Here is a 14,803-nt window from a genome sequence, read left to right as displayed (position 1 = left end):
AATCCATTTTATAGGAGAGATGAGGTATATGCAGAGGAAAGATGGTTGGCTCTTATACATTGTCAGAAAGACACAATGAAAGGACAGGAACAAGGGTAAAGAGACTTCAAGTGTTGATGAAGTCAAACCTAGTGTCTAGAGAAGTAGCAGCTGGGGTGATTAAGCATTTTTATTCCCTATAGTTTCCAAAATTGTGATCAGCGAGTGAATTTACCTGGTTTCTGTCCTACCATCTTGCTTGGACATCACAATAGTTTTCTTTTATAAAACAATTTTTAAACAAATAAATTTAAAGAAACAAACTATATAATCTTAGACAAAGAAATCCTGTTTCTAGCTCAAAGACTGTTTTGAAATTTTAGAGTATTATCATAAAAACTGAAAATATATTCAGTATGAAATGAGTCCTGTCTGGATTTAGCAAAAGCAGTCCTTTCTCTGTCTTTGTTTCACTGTTCCCTGCCTCTACCTGCCCTCTTTATCTTTTCCTTTCCCAATTTTCTTTGTTCTTTCCCTCTCTCTTTCCTGCACACACACACACACACACACACACACACACACACACACACACACACCCTAGATAAAATATAATCAAGGAAACAGAAGCTTCAGCATCTTCAAGCAGACTCCTGCCCTGTATTGAATCCTGGCTCTGTTTCTCTTGGCTGTGTCACACTGCCCATTCATTCTCCTTACCCAACTCATCAGAAACGTGTAATAGTTAAATGGTGTAACGAGTGTAACACCATTCCAGTGTGTATAATATATGTAACTTGCTTGACATTATATATTTTTCATGCAGAAATAACTATCACAAATACAAGGTTTTATGTATTTACTAGACTTCCAAAAATGTTGTTTATGTAAAACACAATTATGTTATAAAAGCATTCAAGCTTTGTCACAGAGGGAGACCGACAACCAACTAAATTTGTCACTACTAATTTGCCCCTGCTTTGATGAGATAGCTCAATTTTTCCTGATGAAGCCTCCATACACAAAAAATAATAAAACCTTCACCTTCACTTTGCTAATGATGGTTTCTACTGATAATTTGTCATGTGTAACTTAAAGCAGTTCTCCTTAAACATTGCATTTCAATATTAAGAAATCACAAGTTAAGAAAAATTGTTTGGTATCTGACTTTGGATGAATAGTTCTTGTGTTCCTTCAGTTTCATTTGTACTTAACCACATTCTTTCTTATGTCTCTCTTCTCTCCCGATAACCAAGGTCTCTTCAGGATCTGTCCAAGCAAACAGATATCCCATATGGCACAGTTTTGGACTCTGCAGTCTATCAGCATGTCCGCATGAAGGGGCTGAATCCTTTTGAGAGGGACAGCATGTATTCCCAGATGTGGAGAATGATCAACCGAAGCAACGGGTCAGAGAACAATGTTCTGGAGTCCCAAGCAGGCATTCAAAAGGTACCCTGCACTTCATAAATAGTTTTCACCAGGTTGTTGTTAACATGGCCATGACTGAATTAACATTTATTTCTTTCTCTTTTATTGAAATTATGACACTGAATTTTCTGTTAAATAAATTATATTTTTATTGTTTTAAGGAAGGTCTCAGGGCAGCTCAATGTTCTCCAAGAGAAAATTCCAGGTCCCCTGTGATGTCTCATCAATTACTTTCCCCTGGAAATCCAAAGCTAAAACTAATGATGTTATTTTGTTCAGAAAAGGATTAAGAACTTGATGACTAAATAAGTTTTCCCAAATCCCATTCCAAATACCATTCATGTTATCCGATTCATTTAAATGATTCAATGTGTTTTCTATACAGCATTTGTTCTGAAGACTAAAACTTTATCTTTACCTGTGATTATCTAAAGCTATTTGGAAGAAAAATTTAATCTTGTTATCAAATACAGTCCCTGCAAATGACTGTTTCTGTTTTCCAAAGTGAAAATCTTTATCTGCTTATTTTTCTATAACCAGCATTTAGAGGTAGATATATTTAAAAGGCTTAGAAAGGCTTTTGCACATTTGTAAAAAAAAATGTAAAAGCTATTCTTCATTCTGGATGTAGTTTATTTACAAACAAACACAAACAATTCATGTTTCAGCAACCTCCATAAAAGAACAGGGTAGTTTTTTGCTTAAAATTATGACCAATGGCTAGCTGTGGTTGGCATTGATTGGATGATCATGGAATGAACAAATGAACAACATGTCAGAGCCATGACAACAGGATGGATAGCAATAGCAGCAACAGTCATCTTCACTTTTTCTCTATGACCTTCCATAGCAGACTAGGTCTGATCCTGAGTCTGAGCTTCCTGCACAGAAGACAAATGCTCCTCTAATGGAGGGTTTTATTATTTTAGTTCCTTCAGGTTCCAGTTAGGATCTCACCCTCCAGGATGAACCTAAATCATCCTTGCCATTGCCACATTGGCATCCTTGTCTTCTTTACAAATATTGACAGTGCTTATGAGAAAGTGAATATTCTTGGCATGTTAGCAGTAGCCTCTAAGAAAGAAATGCATGATTTTGCTCTATGCAGTGAATCCTCTGATATCTTTAACCTTGTTATGTAAATCCAGTTTCTAAAAGCCAAAGTGCTGGTTGGAAATATGACTTTCTTGTCTTTCTCAAAAGGCTCCTGGAAAATTAACATGGCATCATCAGAATAGGAACCTAGGAGTATAGAGTGAACCAGTCTCTAGCTAAGCATGTGTATTGAGGGAAGGAAGAAAGGGTGGTTTATCATGTAGGTACTTACAGGATGTAAGTAAATTAGAGCTTCTAATTAAATCTTTTCATTTGAAGGGTTTGAAGAAATAATTTTCCTTCGCATTATCAACCACCAAAAGTGAACTTTGCAGGCCTAGAGGAGTACTTTCATGCCCAAGTGTGTGTTCAGTGTAGATAAGGCCCTCACTTAACCCCCCACTGCAGAAAAACAGAAATACTATTTTCAAGTATCAATATAAATAGAAATTCTTATTTTGTACTTGTATTACAGTTCAGTAGGGAAAGCTGCCCAAACATAGCTCATTTTCTCTCATCAAACATATATAATCTCAATAAAGTATTTTAAAACAAACGTACGTGTTCACTCATGCAGCAGTGTATCCTTTTTCAAATATTTGCTAAATACTAACTGTGTGCCAGGCCCCTAGATACAAAGTAGAGATTTGCTCAGCTTTAGAGAAAAGGTCACTGGGCTCATGAGCTGGAATCTGGTGAAGAAGACAAGAGGGGTGGAAAACATGGTTTAAATGCTGATGGATTCCGTGAGATTTTCAATAGAGTGTTAAGGTGAAGTTACAGAGATGATCTACAGCTCACGTTTTTTCTCAGTATCTCACTTTACTCACTCATTGACAAAAATACTCCCAGTGGAAGAAAGAAGCACGAGCCAAGAAGCCCTCACATCCTGGATTTAAGTGTAGTTCAAGTTTTAAAATAAATTCTGAAATTGGAGCATATATGTTAGAATCCTGCTGGGACTTGAAAGTTTCATCATGATGATAAGAATTCCTAGCTCATACAGGTTTGGTCAACACTAAATAAACCACACATGTTGATTTTCTTCTATAAACCCAGCACTTGGGAGGCTGAAGCAAGTTCTAGATCAGTCTCAGGTACATAGCAAGTTCCCATCTCAAAAACCTAAAGATATATAAGTAATAAAGATGAAATAACATTATATAGGTAAAGTTTCAACAGTTAATATGAGCAGAAGCAGAACCTATCTTTGAAGATAGCTTGAAAGATTAACAAGAGAATGGACTTATGAAGAATTTGTAACTATAAAACTGTAGCATTTACTATTTCCTTCTTTAATTTATAGTTGTAGTGTGATAAAAAAAAAGATAGAGTTCAGTCTGAGAAGTAGAAAGCAATTTCTATTTCCACAGAGTCGACCGATCAGGACAGGCAATCAGCTGAGGCGAATAAGTCCAGCCCTGAGATGTGTCTTCTGCCTTTGACGGAAGGGTAGCGAACCCTGACCCAATGAATAAGCAAGCCTGTGTAAAATGTGTTTGTAGATTTTGTTCACCAAATTGGAGGCAGTTGAAAATTGACTGGTCACAGGATAGACAGCAATAATAAAGTGCATTTGGGTTCAGTTTGTAAGGTTTGAGGCAAGTTTTAGTAAAAAGCAAAATCAGCAATGGAACAATAACCTCCTCATCTGTCGAAGCTCACTGAAGGTTTGGAAATCCATGCCTCTAAGACACGAAGCCTGAGTGTGGGTTCTGAGCCCATAAACTGATCTTACACAGCTCACATAGCTGCTTCCTGATCTCTGTCGCTGGTTTCTAATTTGTGGATGCAGGAAAAAGAAGGAAAAAGTTCTTCAGCTGTATCTTTAACAGAATTTCATATCTGTAGTAACTGCTTCACAGAGAAACTCACATCGCTAGGAAGAACAGTCCTCACAATCTATAACACTGAATAGCTCTCATTAATGTCTTGGGTTCTGCTTGTTCTTAATTGAGCTACCAGTTTCCCCTCCTGGAAGGCAAAACCTGATCCCCTCAGGTATTTTTGTTCAGTTGAGCAAGAGACTTCTGCGTAAATGCACAGTAAGTTGAGAATTCGTATTCTTGCAAGACAGTCACGTGTGCTGAGCCATACTAATTAAACTAAAACCAATGCACTGCAGTGTTCTGCCTGGGGATTTCGGCATAAGTATTCCAAAGGTATGATCTGGGAAATGTAACTGGATTTTTTTTTCAGGAAGTTAGCGGTTATTCTTGAGTACCTTCTGTGAATCAGGCCATTGTCTCAGTGGTTAGAAGAAATGGGAACAAAGGCTTCCCTGGAGTTAACCTCCTAGCAAGCAGAGCAGACAGTAAAGAAAGTAAAACAAACAAACAAACAAGCAAACATATTGTATGCTCAGGAGTGTGAAAAGATAAAGAAGGAAGCTAAACCGCAGAGGAAGGTTTGGAGTGTTGACAGCCAGGCTGTCCTAACCCCTTAGATCTGGCAACCAAGGCTTCATGTAAAGGAGACCCTGAAATAAAAACTTGAAGCAGTTGGGCTGGGAAGACAGAGAAACTGACGAAAAGAAAGAGATAGATTGAGAAATAATGGTGTATTCCTGGGCAAAATATTTTTACACAGAGAGTCTGTCAATCCAAGTTCCAAGGTGGGCAATGCCTGGATTTTTATAGACAATTAAGAGAATAAGACCTGGTGAAATGAGCCTACAGAATCTGTACCAGAGTTTCAACAAGAGTGGAGAGTTAAAATTTCAAAAGTTAAAGTAGAGAAAACCACACAGTGTCTTACTCACTCCTTAAAGCATGATCCTCTGGGGCAACAGCAAGAACCCCACCTGAGAGCTGACGATAAACACCGACTCTCAGCCCCACCCGAGGCCTCTGAAGGTGGACCTTAGACTTACAAAATGTGAGATTAAATCTTGTGTATCGTAGAGTTTACATCATATCTAATGCAGGATCATCAACATTCTGATTTGGCTTTCACATGTGAGGGATAAAAAGCTCAAGAGGGTTTTGAAGAGAGATGCAATCTGACTGAAGTCACATTTTGGCAAAGACATCTTGGGGAGAAAACAACTAATGTGGCATGTGGAAGCTGGATGTAAGCTAGGAACCCACACTTGGGACTTAGCAATGTTCTAAAATAACACCACAGCAAGTTCATCCCTATAGGAACACAATACAGACTACAACACTGAGCAGTCTTTGTCACCTTTCAGACTATTTTGGCGGGTGGAGAAGGGAGGTGAGATAGGTAATTCCCAAAAGCCTATAGAGAAGCTGCTTGGTCTCTACTTCTATTATATGTGGTGGCAGGAGGAGAGTTCCTTTAGAACTATTTTTATTTATACAAATAAACAATACCTTAGGTCTTTGTCTTAGTGTAGAAATTTGGGGAAAAAGGAAAGGGGTGGTAATTCTGGAAAACAGAAGAAACTTTAGATTAGTGGACTTCCTAGATCAGATGAAGAGTCCTCTGCAATGGTGGGCACAACTATTAATGTAATGCATTAGCATAATTAGGTTCTCTGTCTGTCCAGTTCAGCTGCCTGAGTATAAACACAGAGTGGGCATGGTAAATTTCTCCAGATCTGGTCTTACATACATAAGTATCAGAAAAAACAATAGGGGCAATGGAGTTGATTATGCACAAACAAGTGATTATTATTTTTGCTTTCATAGATTCTAATCTGCATATGAATGTGATAAGAAAGGAAAACTGGGGACACCAAAAGAATAGTAGGAACAATCAGTTATAGGTCAGAGTGGGACTTGGGAGACAATGGGTTCTGTGAGCTCGAATAAAAGAGTTAAAATAGTATGAGGTTGGTTCTGCGAGGACACATTTGAACGTGAGATTATAAAGAATGCTGCTGTTTTTAAAGATGACAGGGTGGGGAAGTACTTGCCTGAAATAAAAGGAAAACCACTCTTGACAACGAGGAAGTCAGGAGACTGGGAAATCAGTTACTGGAAAAGGTTTTTTATCTCCAAAAATACACAGAGAGCTGGATATGGAAGAGTGCCAGGAAACCACATGATAAAACCAAGTAGAGCTGATGAGAAGCAGGTAGTACCGTCTGGTAACAGGAGCTCAAAGACTAGAGGATGTCAGTGACAGGCATCCAGGAGCTCTGGAATGGTGAAAAGGCTGTCTGCTTCTGATCCAGCCCAATGGTGTGAGCACTCTAGCTAAGGAGAGTAGCACCAAATGAGACAAAAGTAAGAAGCATGGTGCCCCAGAGGGGAAGCAGGTAGAAGAAGTCTTCAAACAGGAAATGTGGGGTATAGGTCAGGGAGTCATCCATTTTGGCTTGCCTAAGATGATCTCATTCTCCCACCACTTCCAGCGCTGTTTACCTTTCTCTCTTAGGAATTTCCACATGACAGTTAATTGTACAGTCTCCCTAAACACAAGTCTGTACTGATGGTGGAAATCCTGAAAGCACAGTAGAAGTATCTGGAGAGCTATCTAAAATTAGCAGATATTTATAACCATATCAATAATATGTAGGTAAGGTTCCAGGAACCATGGGCTTGGCATGAGGTTGAGCATTTGGTGAACGAAGCCAAACATAACTGTGACTCTAGACAAGGAGTGATGAGGTACTGAACCAAGAGTGCCAGAGGGGTGCGCATGTGCCCAGGGGCATATGGAGATGTGGATACCTCTGACCACAAAGACATCAGGGTAAGGGCCTGGGCAACTTTGATCTATTAAGCAGTCAATGTTAGAGTACATTTCTACCTCAGATTGGACGGGGTGGCTAGGATGGTGGGCGGCTGATACATGCTAGATTTTAAGAGAATACATACAGACCAAGTTGTACAAAGGGTGAGAAAGTCCATGAGTACAACACAAATATCAACCACGGCACAGTTGTATTTATTCTTAATCCTGGTCATAGGTACCTCTAATCCATGATAGCCACATTCTCTTTTCCAGTTGGTCTACTTTGCCTCCCCTTACAGTGCTGTAATATTTTGCACTGAGTGGAAATGCCAAAGTAGAGTAAATGTAATCAATCTAAAGCTGAAAGATAGATCAAATGCTTCAGTGAACAGCATAACTGACTGGGTGTAGAACTTTAAAATCTGGCTTAGGTCTTTATTACAAAAATGAATCATCATGGGGACCTTGGGGGAGGGTTGAAGAGGGAAGGAGAGAGGCAAGCAGGGGAGCAGAGAAAAATGTAGAGCTCAATAAAAATCAATAAAAAAAAAGAGTAAAAAATAAAAAAAATGAATCACGGTGAACACTACTTGAGGATATAAAACTAAACAGCTCTAGGCTATGAGAAGCCAAGCACTGGGCTATCATGATGCTGGGCTTAAAGCTGGCACTGTGCTAGAACCATTTGCCCTCTTGTCAAAAGATTGCATTAAACAGTATGCTTCACCTTCTGTCTCCCCAGAAATCAGAGTTCATCTGTAGGAGTCAGTTATCACACAGCGAAAGAGGGGAACCTGACACCAAAGAGAGAGAGAGGGGCCGAGTCCATTTCTCATTCTGCAGATGTATAGTTAATCCCTTGTGTTTGACGGATGTTACCAATCTCTATTTTTAGAGACTTATTTTTTATGATAACCCTTGCAGATATATTGAATAAAATTCAGTGTTGATTCTATATCTACTCAACAGGAGACAAAGAAACCCAGAGTTAGGAAAGCCTTAAGTATTTGCTACCAGTTTAACTGGGGATTCGGTGAGTCAGATTCTGGAGAACACAAAACGTGCCACAGCTACAAGTTTTTATCTTTATGCTCAGACCAAAAAAAAAATGTGGTATGTGGAGTGGATCTTGATCATACTGGAAATTGGATTTTGCAGCGAGGACATAAGCCTTATCTAAAGTTCTTCCGATTAGTCACTTTCAGTTGCATAGCGTCTAGTCACTCACTTCTTGCAACAATGATGGTTTCCTCCTGAGAGGACCTTGGTTAGTGCTGGTTTAACACACACCTGCGAACTCAAGCAGAAAACTTGCCCAGGAAGCCTTCACTTCTGAGTTCGTCATGCATTCACTGTGCTCAGAGCTTCCTAGACAGTAAGAACTTTTAACAGTGTTCGCCCTTTGCTCAGTTCTTACTTAAAATTTCTACAAACTGGAAAATGCCATGTGCCTCCAAAAATTGTGTTGGAAAGTTTAAACTTACAATCCCACTAGAATTCTAAAATCAATTCACTTTGCTCACCTCCTTTACCCTTAGGGTCAGCCTCCACTGACAGTGGGGATGGAGATTTCTCACTTTCTTGTCGATTTAATCAGATAGTCTATGCAAATAAGTGCACATATGCATTAAGAATTTTAGCTTGAGTCATACTTTTCCTTCTGATTATTTATTTGTGTGACTGTGGAAAGTGCATGCCACCTGCCACCCGTCTTGAATGAAGATCAGAGGACACTTGCTGGAGTTGCTTCTCTCCCCTCACGGTGTACGTCCTGGGGAGTGAACTCAGGTGGTCAGGCTTGGCAGTAAGCACTTTTAACTGCAGAGCCATCTTGCTGGTCCCTGGTTCATATTTTGATTATTTCAAATAACCTTGACCTTTTTAAGTTACTACATCACAAACACGTTTCAGGTTAGAGTATATGACCTGTACACCATTGCATACTTTCCAAACATCCCATGAACTTGTTAAATGCATTGAAGTTTACTCTGTCTGGAAAACAGTAGTACTGGACATGCGTTTTTGTGTAACTATTAGTTTTTTTCTAGACGCGCTCCTAAAATTGGCACTGTAAGTTGGAGCGCACTCACGTTTGCACATTTACAGCTATGTAATATGGTCTCTACAGACAAACCAGTCCCTACTGCGAATAATTACCAGTACCCCATTCTTCTCACTTTCTGCCCAAAACTTAGAATTAAGGGCATTACAGCTATTCTGTTTTTTTATTTGCTCAAAATGATGAATGAGTAGTATTTCGCCTCAATCTTCCATTTTCTGATTGTTTTAGTGAAACTGAACATTCTAAAGATATATTTTGCACATCTATAGATAGGCAAATTTTTACTTTGTGCATTTCTATTACAGTTTTATAAATGTAATGTGTCTTTTGTGTTACTGTAGATTGAACCCAAGGGCTCCCATTCTGTAGCAAACTCTCCCACTGAGCTGTGTCTCTAGCCATCTCCTTTAATATGTAAAAAAGGATTTAAAAAAAAAAAAAAGGTCTGGCTTGGAACCGCTTGGTAACCCAGGCAAATCTTGAACTTGAAATCCTCCCCCAGCATCCTGGCTAACCAGGATTCCACCTTGTGGCACCTGGCCCAGCTCTTTTTTTTTTATATGAATAATACAGAAATCTTTTGTCTTTGATAGTCTTCTTTTCATCCTGAATGTTTTCATATTCCTGCCCATTCCCACATCTACACCTCTGCTGCCGGGGAGCAATGGCAGAAAACGACGCTTGGTCACGTTCCACTATAAATCTACGTGCCCTGGTGTGCACCTCAGCACACACTTCTTTTGGAAGCCAATATTTCTACAGAACAGCATTTACTTTGCAAAGAACAGAAAAAAGTAAGTGGTTCTGTAAATATGTCTTTAAGCCATACGCTGTTTGTGCAGAATTCTATCCCTGAGACTGAAAAGAAACAAGGATGCAAAAATATGATATATGGTGAGAAGCCTCAACATTTTGAAATAATTCTCTGAGTATTTTCTAATGAAGAGGTCAGACTGTCCTGTTTGTTTGCTTGTTCCCCCTGTAAAAAGTGTTTTTAACATGTACTTTGCCTTCTTAATATCTGCTCCGTTGGTGGTAGCCAGAACCACCTATAGACACCATTTATGCCCTGAAGGCCCCAGCACCTAGATGTCCCTTCAAATCCACAGCAAGTTCTTTCTTCCCTCCATCTCCTCCCTCTCCCTTCCACTTCATCTAATTTATGAGTTCTTTATTGTACTTCAATTTTCTTCTTCATTGCTCAATTGAGTTCTCCAGATGAAGCACAAAGGCCATGATCACCAGCCTACATTTCTGTTCTTACATCTCCAAATTCATTGTTGTTTGGGGCACTACAACTTTTGATTTCAAATTCTCCTCACTCATTAAATATCTGTAAGTATTATTTTCCTTATTTAAATCAATCTGTCTTACAAAATCCTTTATAGCTCTGCAGCATGACACCAGCTCAGCCTGAGAAATAAGTAAATAAAGAGTGAGTGCTTCAAGAATATTTGGGACAACAAATATGTTACAATATAAAATCAATCTTATTCTTAGTAGAAAATAAAATCCTCCCTTATACATAGTTATAGATACCCGGGTCTCTAAATGCAAAATATATTTTCAATAACTCAGCAACTAAGATAGATACTCACTTTTGACATCAAAATGTGTTGGTTTGCAATATAATTTAATCACTTCATATTAATATTTTAATAACATTTAGTATAAACTTTTAAACCATATTTCTTTTTAGATTTGAGATGTGTGTGCATGTCATGTCGACATGTTGAGGTCTGAGTGTGTGTGTGTGTCTGTATGTGTGTATGTGTGTCTGTGTGTGTGTGTGTATGCTGTGTTGCTATGATGGAGGCTAGAGGACAACTTGCCATAGGCAGTTCTGTCTTTCCGCCATGTGGGACATTCAGCTCCATTCTTCATACTTGGCAGCAAATGACTACCCACTGAACCATCTTATTGATTCCATACATTTTATCAAAACGTTTTATTTTTTTAAAACTGGGCTAAAGTACAAGTGACATAAAATGTAACATATTCAGTATTTTAAGTGTGCAGTTAAAGGGTAGTGAATAGATTCACGTTGTTATAAGACAACCACACTTTGTCTGAGATCTGTCTTATAAAACTAAAACTAGTTTTTAGTAAGTAATGTCCCCACTATTCCTGCCCCCAGTCCACTATCTTTTTGCCATTTTACTTTTCATTTGATCATTCTAAATATCACATATAAATGGTCCCACACAGTATCTGTCCTTCCGTGCCTGGCTTATATAACTTAGCAAAGTCTCCTGACAGTTCACCCATGTCACTACATGTGTCAACATTCTCTTCCGCTCTAAGGTTGAACTGGATTCACTTCATTGTGTTGTGTTAGCTATTCCTGGGAAGACATAAACAATGTCTATTTACCCCAGAAAAAGCACCAACGGCAAGCCAAAGTACAATTCTACCCAAGATCAATATGGCAAACCAACTAGTTTACTGGGCTTCCTTACAGAGCATTTGTAGAGGGTTACTTAGGTGACTCACAAGCAGCTGCGTCACTGAAAGGTCCCAGCACATCAAGGCTGATGCTCTTGTGGAGGTTACATCACAGAGTCCACATTCCACTGACTTTCCATGCCTGTACACACTAGCATCTCCCAAGATCACTGGGAGGCATATATAGGACATCAGAAGGGAACAATGGTGAAATCCCAGTTGAAGATTCCGTGGCCCTGTTCTCCCTCCTGCCAGGGAGTGTTATTTCCATTACCATTGCCATCTCTGTTTCATTTTGTTCAATTAGTTGTCATGGCTACCTGAAAAAGTTGAAAAAGTAAAAACTATCATATTCCATGATGGTGATGGGAAAACATCATGCCGGAATGCATGTATCACATTGTGCTTATCTTTTCACTGTCAGTAAACTCTTGGAAACATTTACCTCTTGGGTAGTGTGACTAATGCTTCCAGTATCACAAGTATATTATCTATTAGAACCTCCCTTTTAATTCTCATGGATTTATATTAGAAGTAGAATTGCTGTATTATATGATCATTCAGTTCTCAAATCATATTTTTAAAGAGAACAATACTGTTTCCCTTAGTGTCATCTTTGGCACCAAAGCATCTGTTTGTACAAACACAGTATAAGATTCTAATTTCTCTTAATGCTTGCCATTATTTGCCATCACCATGCATTAATCTATTATCTATCTATGTATCTATCTATGTATCTATGTATCTATCTATCTATCCATCTATCTTATTTTATCTATCTTTCTTTCATCTATCACCTATATATATATATATAACATAATCCATATATATGTCTATTATATGCCTATCTATCTATGACCTATATATGTCTGTTTTATTAAGAGTGGACATTTTCGGTTTTGAGAAGGTAGAAATATATAAAACTATAATCAATTTTAATATGCATTTTAGTAAGTTCTATGCTGTCTAACAAACTTGAATATTATTATATTTCAAATCTTTATCAGTAGAAAATTCAGTTGAGCTGGCTTGTCATATAAAGTCCTGAAACATAAGCTTCAGTCTCTCCCACAAAATAGTTTGCCCATTAGTGATTTTCTAAGCCAGAAAAGGCTGGCAATCGATTAAATCTATCAAGAGAAACAAATCAGAATGCGGAGTGAGGCTTGGGCAGTTTAGCAAACGAAAGTTAAAATTGGTAATGTTGTGTGATGGCAATCTTGTCAATTTAATTGGACTGAGGATTGTATAGAAGATTCGAATGGCATTCTTCAGATTTTATCTGTTGGGGCATTTCCAAAGAGGATTACCCGAGGGAGGGAGCAAGAGATGCCCTAAATATGGAGATAGGCTGGGGGCCCCAACTCAGTAAATGTGGGACAAAGAGAGGATGGATAGCACAGGAGCTCTCTGCCTCCTGACTCCCGTGATTTGAACATTTCTGCTCCCACACACTTCAACCTTGATACACTGCTCGCTCATCTTCAGCAAAGAACCACAGAACCACACTTCCAGGGATGGACACTCCTGATACTGAGAGCCAGATGAACTGAGTCACCTATCCTGACTCCCATCCACCAATGAGCATGATCTAGCTAGCTCGCTAGCTTTTGGGGGCATTAATGATAAGCCTATGTCATAAAATGGTGCCCTTCACAGTGTGAGCTCCAGAGCAGTTGCAGTGTGTGCATGCATGTGTATGTGCGCATGCACATAGATGTATATGAAATAAATATGTATGTATATGTACAAGTGATACAATATAAAATAATACAGCATGATATAAGCATTCACATGCTTGAATTTTTCAGTACCAAGGCATAAATCCTGCCCTATCTTTGTTCTTTATTTTCAATTCATCAGCTAGTTGAGGTTAAGTGAGGGATACATCAGATGGCAAATGTTTCTGCACTATGGTACTGACATCTGTTTTGTCAGAAGAAAACATCACTTATCCACTCGCTCTGCTTCTCCACCTGATGCCCTGCCAGCCCCCGCCAGGCTGATGTCTGACACTGAGCTCATTATCTTTCTTGCCAAGTTGATGCTTATCTGCCCATATTTCTTATTTCGGTTCAAAAGCACCAATGCCCTGCCCGCTTTACATTCTGGAAATTGAAGAGTAATTTTTATTGTCTGCATTTTTCTTACAAAGCGAATTAATTGCCTTACCTCTCAAAGCTGCCTGTGTAGCCTCTCTTCTATTAATTCTCACCTTTCCCTTTTCACTCACAGTTTAGCAATTCATGTCCTTATTACTCTCTGTGACTGCAGAAACAACTAAGGCTACCTTTCCCCTTTTGCGCATCAATCTTCCCTCACCATAGTACCAAGAGTGATCCATCTTACCGCAAAGGTGTTGAAATGTCCCACAGTAGCTCAAATTGTTTGCACTGGCATTTAGAGGTCTCTATGGCCTGCCATTACTCACTCCTTTACTCTGAGTTTGCTCCTTCATTATTTTCACTCAAAGAATGCCAATAGCCTGTCCTGTGGGATAGATCTGATGCCTTCCTTTTCCTTTCATGTGCTTCTATTTGGCCAAAGCCCGATACTTTCTCTTACACCCCTCCACATTCCTTTCCAGGCACCGCCCACCTCTTTTCGGTCATCAGTGCATTCTGCTACCTTCTTTTGCTATTTATAGGTTGATTGTATTCAAGTTCTGTATCAGTAGTCACTGAAAAGTATTGCCTGCTTTCTTTCCAGATTATTGAGTTTTCTATGAGCTCTTTAAACACATCCATCCTCATATCTGATCTTATCTTACTGTTATGTTTTTCTATGTTTGTTGCTCCAGATTGTGATCTACTTGGGCTGGGATTTATATGCACACACTCCGTATTGACTAGTTTCTCCCTGTGCCTCTAATAACTCATAAATAATGTCAGTGTTCTGTAGCTTCAATGAATTAAATTTTAAAAGCTGTTTCAAGTGTAATTCTTAGTGTCTGTTTTAACATAAGTGACTAAAATCATCTTATTAGAAATCAGTCAAGGACTATTTATGGGATCAGATCCCTCAATTCTAATGTATGAACTGTCCTAAGGTGTACCTCCTAAAGATGTGATGTATTTACGCATATCTTTCAAAATGATGCACGCCAGCAACTATCTTTAAAATGTCACAGCATCTAGGATGTTTTATAAA

The 14,803-nt window shown here is 38.8% G+C and overlaps 1 protein-coding gene across 3 annotated transcripts in view; it reads left to right on the top strand.

Moving 5' to 3' along the window:
• The window catches only part of Grid2 (glutamate ionotropic receptor delta type subunit 2), a 1,433,911-nt gene that overhangs the window by 1,189,440 nt on the left and 229,668 nt on the right, over positions 1–14,803 (top strand). For all 3 annotated transcript variants that reach the window (XM_038318962.1, XM_038318963.1, XM_038318961.1), the window contains one exon: positions 1,233–1,428. In XM_038318962.1, the coding sequence (XP_038174890.1) occupies positions 1,233–1,428 (196 nt within the window). The remainder of the gene's footprint in view (positions 1–1,232; positions 1,429–14,803) is intronic.

This window comes from Arvicola amphibius, chromosome 2 (genome assembly GCF_903992535.2).
Source record: "Arvicola amphibius chromosome 2, mArvAmp1.2, whole genome shotgun sequence".
NCBI lineage: Eukaryota > Metazoa > Chordata > Mammalia > Rodentia > Cricetidae > Arvicola > Arvicola amphibius.
This window is presented reverse-complemented; position numbering and strand designations above follow the sequence as displayed.